We start from the raw sequence: 22,215 nt of genomic DNA on the forward strand, positions 1-22,215 counted from the left end.
TATTTTTCATACACTACAACACTAATGGGAAAGCAATATCCTAATTGACGGACCCATATCCTTATTGAAAAACTTGCTTGTGTGTGTGTGTGTGTGTGTGTGTGTGTAATACTGTCTACTGTATGTAGTTACTTGCATCAAGCATCATGCATACACAATCCTCGCACAACAGTGAATGCCTGTCATTTCATCTCCAATAGTAGCCACTCCCCTATAATAATTAGAGTTACTGTATGTTATAGATGCACATTATCAGCTTCACAATAGACTGGTTCCTGGGTCTATGTACTGTAGCATATATAATACACAATGCCCCAGCTCCCCTTTGTCCCTGACTAACTGCCTGGCTCACTGACAACGCTGCCATGGTTACTTTAGCCAGGGAGAGAAGATACACTTAGAGGGTGAGGGAAGAATGGAAGGAGGGAGAGAGAGGGGGGAGAGAGAGAGAGAGAGATGGGTTAACCTCGGGACAGGCCGATACCGCTCTGTGTGTGTGCAGGGCTGAGCGGCTGCTCTCTAAACTGAGCACGGTGTTGTTGATCAAATCTGTGTGTGTGTGTGTCTGTTATTGATAAATCAGTGTGTTAATGAGCGGTGCTGACGGGGCCTGATGAATCACACTGCAAGAATGAGCCGCTAACACGCTGCCTCTATACACACACACACACACACAAACACACACACTTCCTTTATACACACCACCAGTCAGCCAGAGTGTGTGTGTTGTCACCACATCATTTGTCCCTATGCAAACACAGACACACAGACACATCCTTGTGCAGGCCCACTATCATGCAGACACACACACACACCACATCATTAGTCTCTAGGCAAACACAGAGACACACACACACACACACACACACGTGCTTCTACACCTGCATTCTAGCTGTTTGGGGTTTTAGGCTGGGTCTCTGTACAGCACTTCGAGATATTAGCTGATGTACGAAGGGCTATATAAAATAAACTTGATTGATTGATTAAACACACACACCATAGATGACCGTGCCCCTAAAATGATGTGTGGTCTAGGTGTTACTGTATTCTGTTTGGTTAACAGCATTTATGCCCTAGACATCATCCCATTCCTTCTCTCTCACTCTCGCATGTGCGCATTCACACCTTCTCTAATTCCCATGTGGTGATTCCTGCTCCATGTAGTGTTGGTTGCAGTGGAGCAGGCTGACCTTCTTAACAGCTGACTGGGCTGAAGTGGAGGGTGGGCCGTCATTAGTTTGGGATAGTACCCCCCCGGGGTTTCCTCATATCACGTGTGAAGTGGTCCAAAAAACACGTTTTCACATGATATCACAAATCGTGTGAAGTGTCACATGTGAATGGCTAGGAGGTGTATGTGGCTAATTATTCCCCCTCTAACATTCGCCACTCACCTCATTCTCTAACTGACATCTCCGTGTCCTCTAACATTCGCCACTCACCTCATTCTCTAACTGACATCTCCGTGTCCTCTAACATTCGCCACTCACCTCATTCTCTAACTGACATCTCCGTGTCCTCTAACATTCGCCACTCACCTCATTCTCTAACTGACATCTCCGTGTCCTCTAACATTCGCCACTCACCTCATTCTCTAACTGACATCTCCGTGTCCTCTAACATTCGCCACTCACCTCATTCTCTAACTGACATCTCATGTGGTTTTTCTGTAAGGGATTGCGTTGCCACTCACACACTCACGCAGGAACACTTGGAGCACTCACACACTCACAGAGACACACAAACACACTAAAACATATTGACCCATATCACCCGCACCACCACACTCACCAACACAAACAAAACAACACACACCAATGGAAAGATCACACACTGCCATACTACACGTTCGAACTGTCACCATAGTTGATACAGGAATTAAACATTACACAGCTATCCCCTCTCTCCATCTCTCTCTCCATTCCTCTCTCCATCCCTCGTTACCATGTACCACACACACACACACCTCCTCACGCACCCTGAACAAATTATTAAGTCTCTCTCTCTCTCTCTCACTCTCTCTCGCTATCTCTCTCTCTCTCTCAGCAATATTCCCACAATGACAGGGGCCCAGCTACATCTTAAAGTGAATGTCACCATTGTGGAGAACCCATAGAAGGGCAAAGGGGCTTGTATTGCCATCATAAATCAATCAGACTGTAAAGAAAAGGAATGGGTCTCAAACAATGGCAGGCCATTAGGACCTGGCCTTTATATCTGTTTTCACTGTGGCCTGGATCGGTGTGACTGTGTGAGCGTGAGTGTGTCCCACCATATTTTACACCTGTAATTACAGTGTGGTCGCCACAACGGCAGATGCTGTGTTCAGGGTTAAGGTTTCCATGGTGATTATCCTGATGAAATATGGCTGGTCGACGTTCATAGAACGCTCACACCGCATTTATCGAACGCTCACACCGCATTTATAGAACGTTCACACAACATTTATCGAATGCTCACACAACATTTATCGAACGTTCACACAACATTTATCGAACGTTCACACAACATTTATCGAACGTTCACACAACATTTATCGAACGGTCACACAACATTTATCGAATGCTCACACAACATTTATCGAACGTTCACACAACATTTATAGCAGCGATTCTCAACTGGTCTGAACTGAAATGACTAAATGACTAAAACCAGGGAGAGTGATTAAATCATTTCACCGTTTGACATATTTTTCTTGAGTCACAGTATTTTTAATGAGGTGCTATTAGCAGGGCTTATTAACATTCTTCATCAAGAATATGGGCAACATTGAATTATTTTCCTTTGTCATATGATTGCTACAATTACTATCAATATAGCATTAAAAATGGTTTCCCAGATTGGTTTAATGTGGGTTGAGAACCACTGATTTATAGAACGTTCACACAACATTCATAGAGAATTCACACAACAATCCAACCACAATAGAGAGAAACCTCAAACAGCATCAAACAGTAAGTGAGCCTTCAATTCTTAAAGCGACATGCCTGAAATCGTACTTGGACATATGACATTAAATAGAAGACGGTATACCGAGAGAGAAAAGGCTAATAGGTTCTAAAGGTGACGTCACAAGTCCTAAATCAATCCAATTCATTGACACCCCCAGCACCCTCCAAACGACCGCTTCCAAATGGCAAGAGGATCCAGATGTGTGTCACAGTGTGAATATCACACAAAATCAGGATGTGCTCTTTATTTCCAAACATCACAATGTTGTAAAAAATATTCATACTATTGCTTTTTCTTTTTTACATTAAAGGGATACTGCGAGATTTGTCAATTAAGCAGTGTTAAAGTAAAAAAAAAATGAAGCCATTTTCCAGTCAGCGTTGGTTTGCGAATAGACCTCTTATTTCCTTCATACAGCACGCACAGACATAAAACTGGTGTCCACGAGTTCATCCTAAATGCCAGAATATCCCTTTAAAGAACTGTTTTTTCTTAGATGTCATACTCAACCCAATGTCTCACGCTACCTCATAGAAATACGATTGCCACCATTAAACATCATTTTGGTACATTTATATAGGAGGTCATAAAACGCCACCAGATGAAGTGACGAAGACCCCAAAGCAGTCTGGGAATATGCCTCCTCACGTCTAGTTTAATTCCGCTAACCAGAAATGTCTTGTGATAGATTTACTCTGACAGGCTAAATGTGTCTCTGAGTTTATTACACATACACACACGCACGCACACACACACACACACACACACACATACACATACACATACACATACACACACTCATACACATACACGGTTCATTTTACACAACACCTACTGTAGAAATAGTCCCAAGCCAGTTACCGTGGGGGCCCCTCAGTGAACGGCCCCCAGAATCGTAAATGAGACTAGTGACGTTTTCATACGGCGCTAAATCACTACGCCATATGTCAAGTTCATTCGACTGTCGCGAATGACCGGCACCTGTCTGCTGGTCGGTCCGCCGTGTTGACACGTAACACAATAATCAGAGCCATTACAGACAGAGAAGGGGACAGTTTTCTGGTTAATTCTCTGTCATGTATACTAGGACTCTTGTTTGACCATTGAGGTGTATTGTAACAGGGGAATTGAGGTGTTTAGATGGTTCAGTTGTGTCTGAGAGAGAAAATGTGCTTTTATTGTATTGTCAGAAGTGACTGGATATATGTCTGAAGGTTTTAGATTCTCTACAGACAGGCTGAACAGAACCAGTACATGCAAATAGTTATTCCCTCTCGCTTCCATTTAGCTGATAATGCAACAGATGTTCCAGCCATTCCCCTGATGATTCACCTTGACCTGAGTTCAATAAACCTGTGATCAGCTCCATTGACCTCCCACATACGACGGGGGCTTATGCTAGTGTCGCCGCTTGGTCAATACCTGAACAACACCTCTCCTTCCTACCGGGAGCACAGACTCAACTCATACTCTGCGTGTGTGTTCAGTAACAGGGAGGTAAAGGAGCTTTTCTTTTAATGAACCAGACCAAAGATTCAAACCTGAATCTCAGCGGGAATGAAAGAAAGACAAGAAAGAAAGAAAGAAAGAAAAAAAAACAGAAAAGAGAAAGATATAAGTGTTGACTCACCCGGTCTTTTTTCTAATTTTCGGCCTCGATTGCCACATAGTCGGACTTTTGAAATGAGTAATAATATCTGTTTCTGGCACAGGGACTTGTTGGCCTTGGGGCACGGCTTCCTCTTGTTGGCCACCTGCCGGTTGGCCTGGGGGTCCTTCACTTCCCGCCGCTGGCGGATCAACGAGCTGGCGAGAGCCGCCATCTTGCTGCCCGCGCCCGCTCTTCACCCGGTTGTGGTCGGGGGGAACCGTGGGCCGCCCCCCTGCCCTTTCACCCAGGGCGATGGAGCACCGCCCGGGGTGATTACCCAGAATCCTTTGAGCAAACTTGCCTAGATTGACATATAAATGTCAATATAATGTCAACAATATCTGGATAAATATAGTAGCAGAGTGGGGTCACTAGGGGATTCTCGCTGGAGGATGAAGGGAGAAGAACACCGCAGCAGAGCGAGAGGTGGAGAGAGGGGGATGGAGAGATGGAGGGGTGGAGTCCTTGTCAAAGGCCCACCCAAAGTTATCAGGTGTTGGCTGATTGAGGTTTGGTTAGATGCAGTGCGTTGTTGCAGTGCGTTGTTGCTGTCACTGGTGGTTTAACTGTTGTTGTCTTTTAGATATGGCTGTTGCCTGTCCTTGCTGTTACCGTTGTTGTTGTTCAGGTGTTGCCCTGCTATGTCACTGTCCCTCCGTCAACGTGGCAACAGGACAATAGAAAACGAATGTTGTCATTTTCCTTGTACACAGAAAACAGCGGGTGAGATGAACCACTATGCCAGTGTCCCTCTCTGCATGTGTCCCAATGTGGGTGCTCCGTCGTGGGCCACAGGCCCTCCCCACGGCCCCCTCCTGTCCCTGGAGCACCAGCTAACTTTGATACAGCTCCGTCAGGGTAGGAAAGAATTTTCCTGACGACCGAATCATATCAAAACAGATCAGTCTCAAAGTCCTCGTAGGCTCCAGTCCTGCGTCTCACACACACTCTCCAATTCAGTCAGGAGGAGGAGAAATGAGGGAGCGTTGAAATAACAACAAACAAAAAATGTATAAATGACATGACCTGGCAGACGTCCACAATGTAGCTCCTCCTTTCTTCACCTGATCTTTAACATCCCGCCATCAAAACAAGAGAATGACGAGAGAAAAGGAAAGAATTCAAAAATGGGACAGTCCGACCTGAGATATCGGCTCCGAAAAAAAGGGGGATGAGGATGAAGAGAGGCGGACGGACGGACAGATGGACGGACGGAGAGCTGGATCTTCCCTTCCTTTCAAGCTCTCCTGGCATAACCCCTTTTATCACCTACCCCCCCCAAGAGTGACAGAGGGAGAGAGAGGAAGAGGGAGAGAGAAAGAAACATTTGTAAATACCAGCAGTTCCCACAGACAGAGGTGACATTCATGAACGAGGGAGCGAGAGAGATGAAGAACGAGAGCAGAGAGAGAGGGGGAACACATGCAGTACGCCTGCTGCCTATCCTCCCCTCAGATCTCCAACTCTGCAAGGCGCGCTAACTACAGAACCACTACAGCCGAGTGCCCTTCACACAGACACTGATGAGTTGAGGGGGAGAGAGGGATGGAGGAAGGGATGGAGGTGACAGGTAGCTGTAGTCTCTTACGGTGCTGTGGCCGTGGCTGTGGCTCATCGGCTGGGGGCTGGTAAGTAGGTGACGGTCCGTTCAAGCTTAAGAGTCGTCTGTCCTCTGTACTGGCTAGTCCTCTCTCTTACTCTCACTGCTGCTTCAAAACGCACCGGAGCCTGCCTTCACCACTCCCCCTGTGTGTGTGTGCATGTGTGAGAGAGTGAGAGTGCGTGCATGTGTCTCTCAATCTCCCGAGCAAGACACTTCTCAGTTTCTCTGTGTGTGTGTGTGCAAGAGACAGGGTGTGTGTGTGACTCCCTCTTTCCCTCTCTCTCTTTCTTTCTCGTCCTTTGCTCACAGCGCAATACAGAGCCAGCAGCAGCAACATGCTTTACACTCTCTCTCACTCAATAACGCTCTCTATTTCCCTAAGCCCTCCCCTTTGCTCTCCTTCTCCCTCCCTTCTCTTTGATTCGAAATCCCTCCTTCCCTCCTCACTCCTCGTCTCTCTCCCTTCCTCTCCTCCCCTCCCTCCCCCTTTCCTATTCTCTCTCTCTCTATCGCCCCCCCCCCCTCTCTCTGTGATGTTGGTGTAAAGAGACAAACAGAGAGTGGATGTCAGTGGCTGTAGTCCCTCTCGACACTGCTCAATATGACAAGGACAAGGACAGTCAGACAGACAGACAGACAGACACACTGAGTCAGACAGGACAGTGTCATCGGTACAACGTCACTTATCAAACGTCATAGACAGACGTATGAAGACCCCGCGCCAACTTATTTGCTCTTTTTCACCTGGGTCCGCATGGCAAATGGACCAAGACGATGCTCAAGGACCAGTTAGCCCTTCCCCGTTAAGAGGACAAAATGCCTTTATTGAAATGTGTGTTAGAATAATGCTATTGCAGCCATGTTTGGTATTCTTCTGAAACTTGTCCTCTGAGGATAATTCTTATGCCATCTATATTGATGTATGATCTCTGTGGTAACTTGTATCTGCACAGGGTGAACTTGAAAGTACTGTATGTAAAAGGTTTTATTCTGCATTGGCCTCATCCCCCACACAAGCCTTTGGATGCTGTGACATGCTGTGGAGATTGGGCCAGATTGATCAAGCTACCGAAATTTGGTCAATGGTGAATGGTTATGGTTTGAAAAGTTAACCTTCAAATGGCATAAATGTAATGAAAGGTATTGTGTTCGATCTCTTGACCTACGGAAACGGTTCCATGAAAACACTCTTCTCTAGACTGCTTGGCCTTTGGCCTGAGTAGGAATGTTTTGTTCACGCTTAGATCTTAACGCCTAGAATAAGGCCTGTTTTAATGCCAGTGATGCTTTGTAACTTATGATTTCGCCTTATATTATGGAACTTGTACCCGCTACTATGTTAACGAAATACTTGCTTTGTTCTTCGCTTCTCATTACCATTTCTCGATCTTAGTCAGCTAATCTCAACATACTCGATTGCATATTGTTTAAGTATTACCAATGTACATTATTAAACAATATACACCACATGGCCAAAAGTATGTGGACACCCCTTCAAATGATTGGATTTTGATATTTCAGCCACACCAGTTTCTGACAGGTGTATAAAATCAAGCACACAGCAATGCAATCTCCATAGACCAACATTGGCAGTAGAATGCCCGTACTGCACCGTCATAGGATGCCACCTTTCCAACAAATCAGTTCTTCAGATTTCTGCCCTGCTAGAGTTGCCCCGGTCAACTGTAAGTGCTATTATTGTGAGTGGAAACGTTTAGGAGCAACAATAGCTCAGCTTCAAAGTGGTAGGCCACACAAGCTCACAGAACGGCCCCGCCGAGTGCTGAAGCGTGTAACACTCGTCTATCCTCGGTTGCAACACTCACTACCGAGTTCCAAACTGTCTCTGGAAGCAACGTCAGCAAAATAACTGTTCATCGGGAGCTTCATGAAATGGGTTTCCGTGGCTGAGATCACCGTGCCGAATGCCAAAGATCACCGTGCCGAATGCCAAGCGTTGGCTGGAGTGGTTTAAAGCTCGCCGCCATTGAACTCTGGAGCAGTGGAAACGCGTTCTCTGGAGTGATAAATAACGCTAAACCATCTGGCAGTCTGACTGATTCATCTGTGTTTGGCGGATGCCAGGAGAACGCTACCTGCCCGACTGCACAGTGCCAACTGTAAAGATTGGTGGAGAAGGAATAATGGTCTGAGGATGTTTTTCATGGTTAGGGCCCCTTAGTTCCAGTGAAGGGAAATCTTAACTCTACAGCATACAATGACATTCTAGATGATTTTGTGCTTCCAACTTTGTGGGGAAGGCTCTTTCCTGTTTCAGCATGACAATGCCCCGTGCACAAAGCGAGGTCCATACAGTAATGGTTTGACGAGATCGGTGTGTAAGAACTTGACTGGCCTGCACAGAGCCCTGACCTCAACCCCATCAAACACCTTTGGGATGAATTGGAACGCCGACTGCGAGCCAGGCCTAATCGCCCAACATCAGTGCCCGACCTCACTGATGCTCCCCGCAGCAATGTTCCAACTGAGTGGAAAGCCTTCAAGAGACGAGTGGAGGCTGTTATAGCAGCAAAGGGGGGACCAACTCCATATTAATGCCCATCATTTTGGAATTAGATGTTCGACGAGCAGGTGTCCACATACTTCTAGGTGGGTATGCCTGGCTGCCAAGTGGGTTGGTCTACACACATGGCTGTACCCCTGCCCAGTCATGTGAAATCCATAGATTAGGGTCTAATGAATTAATTTAAATTGACTGATTGGCTTCTATAAACTGTAACTCAGTAAAATCTTCAAAATTGTTGCTTGTTGCAGTTAATCTTTTTCTTCAGTATAGTAATAGCAGTTGAACAGTGCTTATATTATATGGATATAAGCCCTGGATTGGATTCTCACCTGCTGGGTTTTCTCTCTTTTGTAAGATTCTCCCTCTCCTGGGAACTTACACACACATGCTCATGCACACACACGTATTCCAGTTCTCTGCACATCCCTACTGCACCTCTCTCTCTCTCTCTCTCTCTCCTATCCTCTTATTCTCTCTCTCCCACCCTCTTATTCTCCCTCTCTCTCCCTCCTACTCTCATATTATCCCTTTCTCTCTCCTTTTGGCTCTGGAGTTAGCTTAGCTCTCCTCACACCACAGAACTCCAGCGGATCCGAAGGACACCGTTTCTCACAGCTCCACATTGAGGGGAGGTAGACACTTAAAACTGGGAAGAGCCACAGACACAGGAGATTGGTGATGAAGACATCACTCAGTCCAAACAAGCCAAGACCTGCTACAGAGTGCCAGGAGGAAGAGAGAAGAGGAGGGAGGGAGGCCAAGGAAAGATAACACTACAAAGGAGAAAAAGTGTTTGTGAGAGAGGGAGAGAGAGAGAGAGAGACGTGGAAGAGAGAGGTAGACATAACGAGAGAAGAAGGGAGAGAGAAAAAGAGGAGGGAGAGATGAGAATATAAGGAGTTAGAGTCCATCAGTTTTGGTGTGTGTCGGTTTCATTGCTGTCAAATCCCTGAGCGTGACACAACCTGTTAGCTCTGACCAGAGATCACACATCAGATGATCTCCTCTCCTCTCCAGTGTCTATATGGGTCCATACTTTTCAGTTTTAAATTAACACTTTGCTCAGTGTAAAGCTCTATTTGCATATTTCCCAGTGTGCCTTGCCTTTTCGAGTGAATCGTAGAGAGTTACTACCCATGACTGTATTTTTTAGTGACATGGTTGTTGGACTCATTTTCAGTCATGTGGCTTTCACCAAGTGAGATCCTAAGCAAATATATTATCATTAAAATGTTATTATTTAAGAAAAAACAATATATATTTCATAAGACCTTATTTTTTAAGGCCTAGTTTTACCCTAACGTAGTGGCCTGAAACTCAGGCCTGCAAGTCGCATTATGCTGGCTTGCAAGGGATGTGCAATTCCTATTGGAATCCAGCTAGAGTGGGGATATCCAACATTTGAATTTTCTTTTTATCAACTGCAAACCCCCACAATCCAGTGTTAGCTCTGTTACTGTTAGCCCAAATGGGAAGTTTCAATTTAAGGTTTAAATTGAAGCCTTAGCAGGGAGGAAACTCCATCTGTAGCTCATTTATGAGCTGAATGGCACAGGTGCTAGAGTGAAGACTGTGGTTGAAGCCTTAGCTGGAGGAATTGTTGCATTTCCATTTCCGTTCGTTTTCATTGCACTTGCGTTCAGCAACCTCTATGAATCACATTATTATTATGAATAGTATTGACGTCAAACGGGAGAACCAAGGACATGGCGGCTCCAAAGTTTTTCACCGAACAACTGGTTCTGAGAGATTAGGATCAGGACGTGCATTTGTAACAGTAAGCACCTAAAACAAAATGGATGACTGCAGTGTAGCCGTTATTATGATTATGAAAGTGTATTCTTATTTTAAATTGATATAATTCTGTACCTGTCTATTAATGTTATTTATTATGCCACCGGATGTGTACCAAACTCACTAAAAGTGGCAGTAATAAAGCCTCTTGAAAAAGCCAAACCTTGACCCAGAAAATCGAAAAAACTATCGGCCGATATCGAATCTCCCATTCCCCATAATGACAAAGCGAAAACAGGTTGAGAAGTGTTTGCAATTTATTAAAAATAAAAAACTGAAATACCTTATTTACTCAAAATTGAGCTCAGGTGTTTCCATTGATCATCCTTGAGATGTTTCTACAACTTGATTGGAGTCCATCTGTGGTAAAATCAATTGAATGGACATGATTTGGAAAGGCACACACTTGTCTGCATCATTTCCAATCCCCCATATATTTTGTAAATATATATATACACACACACACACACGCACACACACACACACACACACACACACACACACACACTGTACATACATACATACACACATATATAAATATACATACTGTAAGAAATTGTATTAGATATTGGTAACTTGTTTTAACAACTTCTCAACATTACCTATAAGTTGACACAACATACACACCCCCTCTTTCTCTTGGACATATGCTGGACACATTGGACATATACACGGCACCCACAATTCCCCTCCCCCATGACAATCACACAGACACACCCAACCCATGGTTGGACCTCAGGACAAAGAACTCTCAGGAACCAATGGAACGTGGACACCAGGCCTGATCAGGACTACCCAAGACCCAGATTGACCAATCGGAAGGCCGGACTCGCAGATCTACCTACTTTGCTTGTTGTCTATATAGTACTGTACAATTCTGGAAACTGGCCTCTTTCCCGGACGATTCACTAGGAGTCAGACAGAAAGAGCCTTGCTGCAAGATTTTACTAAGATATCTTTACATGTGATTAAACGGCCTTATTATAAATTTATCCACCTCGTCCTATTGTCTCCTCTTGTTCTCCTGTCAACAGTAAACGTTTTACTAACAAACTTGGTAGCAGAGGATGGTTAAAACATATTTGTATTCGGCCCAATAGAAAATTCATCGGACAGGAGACGAGAGGGAGAAAGATTCCAGAGGAGAGGTGACCTTTGAGGGAGAATCGCGATTCAACCCACACAGGAAACTGATCAGAGAGCTCGAAACTAAAGAGGTGAGCAGATGCCCGTTTAACCAAAATCTGTATATTGTATTATAGCCAATATCTAAATTCAATGATCAGGAGTACTGTGGTGAGTGTGAATTGTTGCTAAATTTATGTGGAATTGTTTAGAATTTAAGGCATTGTGTACAGATATCTAAGTATTAATAGGTCAAAGACTTATTCACATAGTCTGGCACTACGCGGTATGCTGATCGAGTAGGTGTACAGTGAAGGATAAGCTTTATAACGATTCACATAGTCGGGCCATATTTGACAGTCGATCAGATAGGGGTTACCGTGAAGTATCCACAATTAAAAGATGGGATCCATATAGCCGGGCAGTAGTTGGATTTGGCAAATCAGCTAGGTGTTACCGTGAAGACCCATAAAAAATAAAAATAAAAATATATAACGATTCACACAGTCGGGCCATATTTGACAGTCGATCAGATAGGGGTACCGTGAAGAATCCATAATTAATATAATACGTTTTCAAATAGTCGTGCAGTAGCTATACTTAGCTAGGTGTTACGTGAGAAATCTAATGTGAATTCAAATAGCCGTGCAGTAGCTATACTTAGCTAGGTGTTACGTGAGAAATCTAATGTGATATTGCATGTGTAAGTTGTGTTGTAATTGTGTGTGTAAGTTGTGTTGTCGCAATGTGGGGGATTGAACGTTCCACGAGACCAATTGCTACTAACTAGCCATATGCTAGTTGAGGCTGTGCTAAAGTGACCGCCGTGTCGATGTGTATATATTGCTGTGAAGCAACTATTTTCTGCTGATGAGTTGACCGGATTTTTCCCTCTCCTGCTGTTGATAAATCCCTAAGGGTGAGAATCAATTTGAAAATTATTATAAAAGCGCGTGAATTACTAGTATATTGTCCCCAAAGGAAATTTCTGAAATGTTTTGGCAAAGTATTTAATTAATCGGAAAAAGTTCAAATTAAATCGGAAAAGTTAATAGAAATAATATCTTTCGAATTATATATCATATAATTGCCATTCCAATTATATCAGGAGCGCCTGAATTACTAGTATATTGTCCCCAAAGGAAACTTCTGAAATATTTTGCCAAAGTATTTAATTAATTAAATTAGCGAAAAGCAATAATATTTTTATTATAAGTACCTAAAACTGTCATTCCAAATATAACAGGAGCGCGTGAATATATTCGTATATTGTTTCAAAGAGATATAGCTGAAATATTGTTGGAAAACGAAAATAATTCATCGAATACACGGCAATAAAATCCTTTGTCCACGCGAGTCGGACACGAGACTGGGGGAGGTTAGGGGAAGAAAAATACATCGCTGGTTTCGATCAGTGACGGGCTAAAGTATAGAAAGATAATAATAGACCCAGACATAGCTTAACGACAAAATGACCACGACTATCGTCCCCAAACACAAATTCAACGAATATTTAGATCAGAGAATGAAAGACAGAGCAGGCGGGAAATTACACTACAAACCCGTTAAAAAGATTTGGGAGGAAGTGAGGCTGAGATGGACTCAAACAGGTTTCCTTAGTGGAGTCGCCCCATCAAAAGGGCAACTCCTCATTATGGAGAAAGAATTGGAGGAAGCAGTGAAGCAAGGGATAGAATGTGAAGTTGATAAGAATAAGAGTCACTTATTTAAGAAAGAAGGGACAAAGCAAAGGGAAAAGGCACAGGCTGAGATGAGAATAGGTTTATGGGCAATTGAGGAAATTAGGAAAGCTCTCCCTTACCGGAAACCTGATACGATGGGAGTGGTCACTGGAGCACCAACTGACACCAAAGAGGGCAGGCCCAACAATAATGACGCCCCACCTACCACCACAGCAGCCCCATCGGCCCCAACCCATCTCAGGGGCACTGTGGGGTTAATGGCAATTCCCCAGGCTCAGTTCAACTCCCATGTGCATCACCACATTACCCAATACAATAAGGATAAGGGAGGGGCTGAAACACAAATCCAGTCCCTACAGGTACAACTTTTGAAACTACAATTGAAAGAGGCCCAGAAAGAAGAGAAACCCAAGAAACGGATGGTGGCTGAAGACCAACAAGAAATCTCACAAATCATTGAAAAAACTGTTTCCCGAATGATACAGCAACAACAACTACCCATCTTCACCCAGCAGGGACCACCTATACACCCACCCCAGGAGCAGCCATTCCAACTGCCGTATGCCTACCTGTTTCAGCCATACCCTTCGTCGGAACCACCACTACAACCCTACTACCCACTACCACAATCAAACTATTCACCCACATGGGGACAGCCCCAGAGGTACTCTGGATCTTATGGAAGCTGTCATAATTGTAAACAAGCTGGGCATATGGTGCGACAGTGTCCGCACCCAATAACCCCGGCCCAAAGCCAGTTTCTGGCCAAAAGGGGACGAGGATACGCCCCTAGACCAAGGGGGAGTCAGGCCAATGATGTATCAACCACGTGCGGCCCTTCAACCCGCATACAATCACCCCAATCCAGACCCGAATCAGCAATCACCTCCCCCTTTTCAGGGCATGTCTGACGAATATGCTCCATGGCCCTGAAGCTGCTCACCACTAACCTACACTCATCATTGACCTGGACTACTGAAGCATCAAAGGCTTTTGCACTCTTGAAAACAGATCTCTAAGTGGCAGTAGCCTTAACAGCACCTGACTAAAAAAAAAACAAGTTCCATCTGGATGTTTCTGAAAAGGAAGGATTTACATCATCCATCCTTTTCCAGAACCTAGAGGGGGAGAGTAGAGTGTTGAGGTATCACTCCTCCAAACTGGGCCACATTGAAGAAGGACAAACCACATGCTCCAGGTATGTGGCTGCAGTGGCAAAAGCTATTGGAAAAACAGCCCACATGATAATGTGCCATCCATTGGAAATCCACACCCACATGGGGTTGCAGCATATCTAAGGACCTATGGTTATACACAGATGGATGCCGCTATAGAGGAGAAGAAGGGAACATAGCAGCATACACAGTGGTGCAGCAGCTCCCGGATAGATCACATGTGACTTTGGAATCTGCCATCATCACACAACCTGCATCAGCCCAGCTAGCTGAAATCATAGGGTTGACACAAGCTCTGGAAAGAGCTGAAGGAAAGACTGTGAACAACTACACCGACTCAGCTTATGCTCATGGAGCAGTCCATACGAATGGATCACAATGGCTGAGACGCAACGTCATCACCACAGGAAACCTTCCAATCAAACACAAGACACAGATGGAAAAACTGATTAAATCGGTCTCACTACCTAAGAAGGTGGCCATCATGAAGTGTAAAGGACATCAACAACTGAAAAACAGAGTCAGCAAGGGAAATGATGCAGCTGATAAAGCAGCCAAGAAAGCTGGTGGATACACCCCGAGACGAATGGTACTACGGACCCAACCAGCTCGGACTGAGCTCACAAAGCAACACATAAAAGAACTCCAGTTCACAGCAGGACCCTGTGAATACTCAGTATGGGGACAGAAAGAGGCCACCAAGGGACCTGATGAACTGTGGAGATGCCATGATGGCAGACTAGAGGCCCCAGCAAACCTATGTCCAGAACTAATACGAGAAGCTCATGGGCCCACACACGAAGGCAAACTAAAGACTTTACAGAAGGTGTCCCACATCTGGTGGCACCCCCACATGAAAGACATGACAGATTTGTTTTGTGACGAGTGTAGCATTTGTGGTAGACACAATCCAAAGAAACCATATCAAACGCCCATGGGTTCATACCCAGTCCCAAATGCTTGTTTTCAGGACATCAACATAGATTACACAGATATGGGGCAAGACAATGTGACAAATGGAAAAAGGTACCTGTTAGTTAGGGTAAACAGGTTCTCTAAATGGGTTGAGGCAATGCCAACAGCAGGGGAGGATGCAAAATAGGTCATTAAGTGGCTGCAAACCGAACTCATGTGTATTGTTTAATGACAAACGCTCCATGTACCAATAGGGTCGGATGTGTAAATGTCAACTGATTGTTGTTTAATGATGGGGTTAGTGTACAGGCCACAATCTCATAAGTCTCGTGGAACGCGCCAATCAAATGTATGTGCAGGTTTGAAGTTGATTTGGGTTGAAGTCCTGCCCCTGGCGTTGCTGGCCATGAGAGCCTCTCCAGGTGCAGGCACCCATCTCTCTCCTCAGGAGACAATGGCTGGAGGAGTCATGCTTGGTCCACCAAGGAAGGGAGGTCATATGCCCGCCCTTGATGTACAACAAATTGTAATGTTTGATAATTGACGGAACTTTCTGCAGCTCTCTCCACACAGATTCATAAGGTCCAACGGGGAAGCAGAAGGGAGATCTGGCACACGGAAGGTAAAAATTGGTGACTGGGTGGGGTTAATGTCCACAAGAGAAAGTGGCTAGAACCCAGGTGGACTGGACAGTACGAAGTGAGGGAGGTTACTTCACACTCAGTCCAGGTCAAAGGTAAATCAGGCGCACCTTGGCACCACCTCACACATTGCACTCCAGCCCCAATCCCTTCTAGAACACTGACAGAAGTCAGAGCTGATTTAAACAGCTTAAATTCGATTCCAAATGAAGACATTTCTGACTCAGGTGATGCGGAATCAAACTCCGCCTCCCCTGATAAAGGAACCTCGCCCAGTTAGAGGGATATTTCTCCCTCCCTGGGCAAGGCTAGGGATATCTGGCCCCTTATTTGTGATATTCCTACTGATATTTGGGGTGTCCCTGGGCACTTTCACATGGTTAATAGAATAACTATAACCGGATCCCCATGGATGTATGTCACGGACACTCTAGTCTAACTAGATAATAATAGATTTTTAAAAAACTGAAAAAATTAAAAATAAAAAAAAATTTGGAAAACAATAGTTAAAATAAGGAACTAACATTGCTCAAATTGAGAAGGTTGAATAAGAGTGGGTGGAGAGCTGTGCAGAGAATGGACAGAAGATGGCAGTATTGCAGCACCCAATGGTCTCCCAGCCGACGGGGGGGCCTGGTTGAATGCTGGTGACATAATTTTGTTTTTTGGAGTAAACATTAAGGTTAAGGGTTTCCGTGTACCCAGAGATAAGATATCTTAAAAGAATACACTCATATGGGAATAGGAGTTTTACTTTCTGAGTTTTATTTAGGCAAGGGACTTTGAGAAGATAAAGGGTTCTTTTGGTATGTCTAGATATGGAACACGAATGTAGGTGTAACATTTTGACCTGTTTTCTGTTTCCATTGCATTTTCCGGCGACTTGATCACTCGCGGGGAAATGTAGTGAGAATAATGAGATTGTGTCATTTGGGATACTAGTTTTGAGGTAAATTGATTATAATAGAGTTTATAACTCTTGACCATAAGGTAAGCATTTGTATTGGCCATTAGAAGATAGAGATAGGTTAATTAAGGTTATGTTAGGACTTTAAAGATTGACACTATAAGACCTGTTGTTATTTTTAAATCCATGCAGATAAAGTCAAAACAGTGAGACACTTAGTTAATATTGTAAAGGAACACATAGAAAAAGGCAGACAGATGGGTCTACCCCGCACTGTTGAGACCTTGAAGGTTTGAGAGCAGAGTGGGGAGGGTGGACCAGGAAATGAGCAAGGTAGGCTGTGAAATAAGATAGGAGAGAAAGGGGTTAACATATATAAGCAGCACAGATACATTTCAAAGTAGATAAGTCACTTGACAGAGAATTAGAAAAGAATAGATATGAATGTACGCCAAAGGAAGAATTGGATATGCGGGGAATAAAAGGGACGTTCCTAGAATATGATGTACTAAGTTATTATTGAGAGTAGGTAAGGTTGATACCTGGCCAGAGCCAGGTATCAAACGAAGGAGGGTACATTGTGGACTAGGAAAGGATGGGGCCTATTGGATAATAAACTTATTTAAAATTAAACATTTATAGCTAAAAAATTAGGCATAGAAGTTAAATATATAATCAGAAAGAACAAATGAGGAACTGTTTGCTAACCAAACCTGTATGTCCAAGAGTTTATACATTGCAGGTGAATTAAGGGAGAAGGTGAATCACTCGACCTGGGGGCATATCGCACTTGGAGGGTGAGACACACTGACACTGCCGAATGATCACAGAGTTAAGGAGAAGAACCGTTGCTAAATAGAGCTCGGGGATCAACTCCTTAATGAAGAATTCCCTGCCCCCGACCTTTCCTCACTGTGTTCGTTCATAGAAGTGAAAGTGTTGCTTGATCTCTGGCTGATGATGTGTTCTCTGGGAGAGGGTGGGGTTTTACAGGACTGCTTGTAGTCCTGAGCTGTCTGATCAGGATACGATGGGGATGATACCATCGCAGTGCTGCCAGAACCACCACCAGTTCCAACGGACCAGGGTTCAGCCGGCCTCCTCCACCACTTCAAGACCAAGTCCCACGCCATCACCTAAGCTCTCCAATCTGGTACAGATAATAAATATAAAAGACATCTCAGATAGTGAACATTTGGGGACTGAAACTGGTTATGAGGAAAGGGAGAATATGTGGTTGACCTACAAAACACTTAATAGAAAGGACTGTGTCGTATGTGGACATGCCAGACCTATTCTGGCTGCTCACCCATTTGTCCTAAGTAATGGGGAAGGTTGGATGTGCATATTGGAAAAGTTCGAGCCAAATTCAACCCTGTGTAAAACTCTGAGTTTTGTGTTCCCAGTGGTCCCTCCCCAGAAGGTACCGTGGGGAGTTAAGGCATATGGGGGATATAACAGCTGTATCCCTGGCACAGGTAGCGGTATAGACTATGAAAGGCTCCCTGCTACTACCTGCATCACTAATACCACTAGGAACTAGAGGTGTTGCTGATGTATGGTGGATGTGTGGACCTGCCAGGCGGTTGACCCCATTTTTGAAAGGAAATTGTCGTTGCTCATGTGTTTTGGCCAGTCTGATACCACCGTTGCCTATTATTATAGCTAATCAACTTCTGGGAGCTACACAGGACACAGAGGCTTGGGACCAACCCAGGAGACGGCAGAAACGTGACGCTCCTTGGTCCGAGGGTACAGATAACATGCACACCAACCTGTTGGGGGTCCCAATAGGGGTCCCCCACGAATTCCAGACATTAACCAGGAATGATGGCCTGTGGCATCTGATGCCCATCATTGGCCCAGCTATTGTTGATGTTAAAACAAAAGGTCTGGATCAATTATAAACACACCCACACAGGACTTACAGGGATGGCTGAACAATTGGATGCTGCCTCACAAACCAGTAGACACAATAGACTAACACTGGACATAAGTCTGGCCAACCAGGGAGGTGTATGTAAAAAGATTGTAGAACAGTGTTGCACGTTTGTTCCTAACAATACTAGTCCGGATGGGAGCATTTCAAAAGCTCTGAGTGGGTTGGCAAGGTTATCAGTGGAGATGAAGGGTCTTGCAGGTGTGGAGGAGAGTGGACTGTTCCCCTGGCTGGGTGGTTGTTTTGGTAAGTACACTGCAATGATGATTACTGGATTTCTGACACTAGTTGTTGTTTTTCATTTCTGTGTTGCCTGTATCATACCTTATTTGAAGAAGTTTGTTACAGATGTGTAAGGGGCCTCTAGTATGATGCCGTTGCTTGATGCTCCAGTTGGAGAGGCTGATACGAAAACGAGCTTCCGCAGGAGAGTGGGCTGACAGAGGAGGACCCTTGGTTTGCTGTAGTTGATGTTGAATGAATAAAAAGTGATGTTTGTCCTCCCTGTTGTGAAGGTTTGAAGTTCCCGGGTGGCGACGAGCCCACCTGGTACAGGTTGCATAGAGGGATGGACCTGAGGGTTTAACATATTCTCGTTTTTTGGTTTACTAATGTGTGGTTGGCCACTCCAGGGGTAGTTATTGGAGTGGTCTCCTTTTTGGTCCTTGCTCATTTAGGACCCAACTTACATTGATGCAATTGGTGTCCCCAGGGGGGTACCAGATAAGTATAAACTGGTTGACCAAGTGGCCGCAGGTTTTGAATCATCATTTTGTTGGTGGTGTACAGTTAATAAAAATGTGGACAGAATTAACTACATTCATTTTAATGTCCAGAAACTGGGCAATTGGACTCAACAAGGCTTCGAGGCGGTACATGGACAATTGGCAGCTACGTCCCTGATGGCATTTCAAAATAGAATCGCGGTTGATATGTTATTGGCAGAACGCGGGGGGGTCTGTGCAATGTTTGGTGAACAGTGTTGTACTTTCATTCCCAATAACACAGCTACGGATGGGAGTCTAACTGTAGCATTGGAGGGACTTCGTACCCTTAATGGTAAGATGAAACAGCATTCTGGAGTGGACACTACTATGTGGGACTCATGGATGGATGCTTTTGGTAAATATAAGACGCTGGTTTCCTCCATCCTAGTATCAATTTCTGTTTTTGCGGCCATTCTTGTACTTTGTGGATGCTGTTGCATTCCATGTGCGCGCACGCTTGCTAGCCGTGTTATAACTGCCGCCATAGACCCTAATCAGGAAAGGGCCCAAATGTTCCCATTGCTTGAGGATGGGGAAGCTGGACCTGTCTATATATTTGAGGACTAAGATACTTTTATGTCACGTCTCTTGTGAGACGTGAAGAGAGGGAATTAAAAATTTGTCTTCTGACAAATTTTATCCTTTAGTTTTGTCTTTTTATATACTTTTATGTCACGTCTCTTGTGAGACGTGAAGAGGGGGATTTGTAAGAAATTGTATTAGATATTGGTAACTTGTTTTAACAACTTCTCAACATTACCTATAAGTTGACACAACATACACACCCCCTCTTTCTCTTGGACATATGCTGGACACATTGGACATATACACGGCACCCACAATTCCCCTCCCCCATGACAATCACACAGACACACCCAACCCATGGTTGGACCTCAGGACAAAGAACTCTCAGGAACCAATGGAACGTGGACACCAGGCCTGATCAGGACTACCCAAGACCCAGATCGACCAATCGGAAGGCCGGACTCGCAGATCTACCTACTTTGCTTGTTGTCTATATAGTACTGTACAATTCTGGAAACTGGCCTCTTTCCCGGACGATTCACTAGGAGTCAGACAGAAAGAGCCTTGCTGCAAGATTTTACTAAGATATCTTTACATGTGATTAAACGGCCTTATTATAAAATTATCCACCTCGTCCTATTGTCTCCTCTTGTTCTCCTGTCAACAGTAAACGTTTTACTAACAATACATAAATTCAGCGGCAACCCGTCATTCAGGACAGGTGGCTCACTCGCAATAACATCTGCTAAACGTGTATGTGACCGATAAAATGGTATTTGATTTGATTTGATTAGTAAGATGTTAGTAGCCCATGTGGCTCACCCGGATAATTTGGTCGATTTAGCCCTCTTAATTTCACCTACTGTTCTGACTTGGTGGTGCAAAGTAGCCTATAACCTGTTCTAGAGAAATGTAATCATCAAATTTTGTAAAAGCTTTCATTGTCTGCTTACCCTTTATTTATCCTACGGTTCGTACTTGGTGTACAGGGAGAACACTGTAAGAATGGCCCATGATCTGAAATCTGTCGCTGTACATTTCAAAAGTGCTAAGCAAATAGTTACAGTTGAAGTCGGAAGTTCTGACCCACTGGAATTGTGACACAGTGAATTATAAGTGAAATAATCTGTCTGTAAACAATTGTTGGAAAAATTACTTGTGTCATGCACAAAGTAGATATCCTAACCGACTTGCCAAAACTATAGTTTGTTGACAAGAAATGTGTGGAGTGGTTGAAAAACGAGTTTTAATGACTCCAACCTAAGTGTATGTAAACTTCCGACTTCAACTGTATTTATATATATATAAATATATAACATTCTATTGGTTGCAAGAATTTTGTTTAATAATTTAAATCGAAAAATTTGAAGTTTTGAATCCAGCATTGTTTTGCGTATCAGTTCATAAACCATGTGCCATGGAATCGGTACATCGGAAATCTCTTCCCAACTATTTTGAAATCTATATGGCACAGCTATCAGTTTTTTGGTCCTTAAATGAAACGGATATACTGTTTTATTTATTTTGCTCTTTAATGCAGGGCCTACAGACATGTTCCTTACTTTTCCCCCCTTCCCTTCCACTTGCCTCTTCCATTTTTGCGGTAATGTTGCAATGAGTTGTTTGTAATTTTGAGTAGAGCAGACATTTTCATCTATTTTTGTTAGCTGCATGTGTGACATACCTCCACCAGTTCTATTTATGGTATAATTTACAAAGATTATACCTTTTTATTTTATTTGATTGAAAATGGTTTTTGTTATCAAATTCATATATTTGAGTTTAACCACTATTTGTTGTATTATTTGTTCTGTCTTTTGTGGATTAAACTGAAATTACAACCAACCCATGGCTTGTTTTAAAAATAACGATATTTTGGAGATTATTTAATTTTCAAGTAACTGAAAGTGAGGTTGTAATCTGAATAAAGGGATAAAGGCCATTCTTGAACATGGGGTGAGACATTCTTACTAATTTGCTAGAGAACTGGT

The 22,215-nt window shown here is 43.9% G+C and overlaps 1 protein-coding gene across 1 annotated transcript in view; it reads right to left on the reverse strand.

The window, feature by feature from the left end:
* LOC129865452 (fibroblast growth factor 11-like) overlaps positions 1–6,558 on the reverse strand; it is a 129,437-nt gene extending 122,879 nt beyond the window's left edge. Inside the window, exons 1-2 of the mRNA XM_055938263.1 lie at positions 6,192–6,558; positions 4,583–5,872 (exon numbers count right to left, since the gene is read on the reverse strand). Coding sequence (XP_055794238.1) covers positions 4,583–4,775 — 193 coding nt within the window. The 5' untranslated portion in view covers positions 4,776–5,872; positions 6,192–6,558. The remainder of the gene's footprint in view (positions 1–4,582; positions 5,873–6,191) is intronic.
* Between the last annotated feature and the right edge of the window lie 15,657 nt (positions 6,559–22,215).

Source organism: Salvelinus fontinalis, chromosome 11, assembly GCF_029448725.1.
Source record: "Salvelinus fontinalis isolate EN_2023a chromosome 11, ASM2944872v1, whole genome shotgun sequence".
Classification (NCBI taxonomy): Eukaryota; Metazoa; Chordata; class Actinopteri; order Salmoniformes; family Salmonidae; genus Salvelinus; species Salvelinus fontinalis.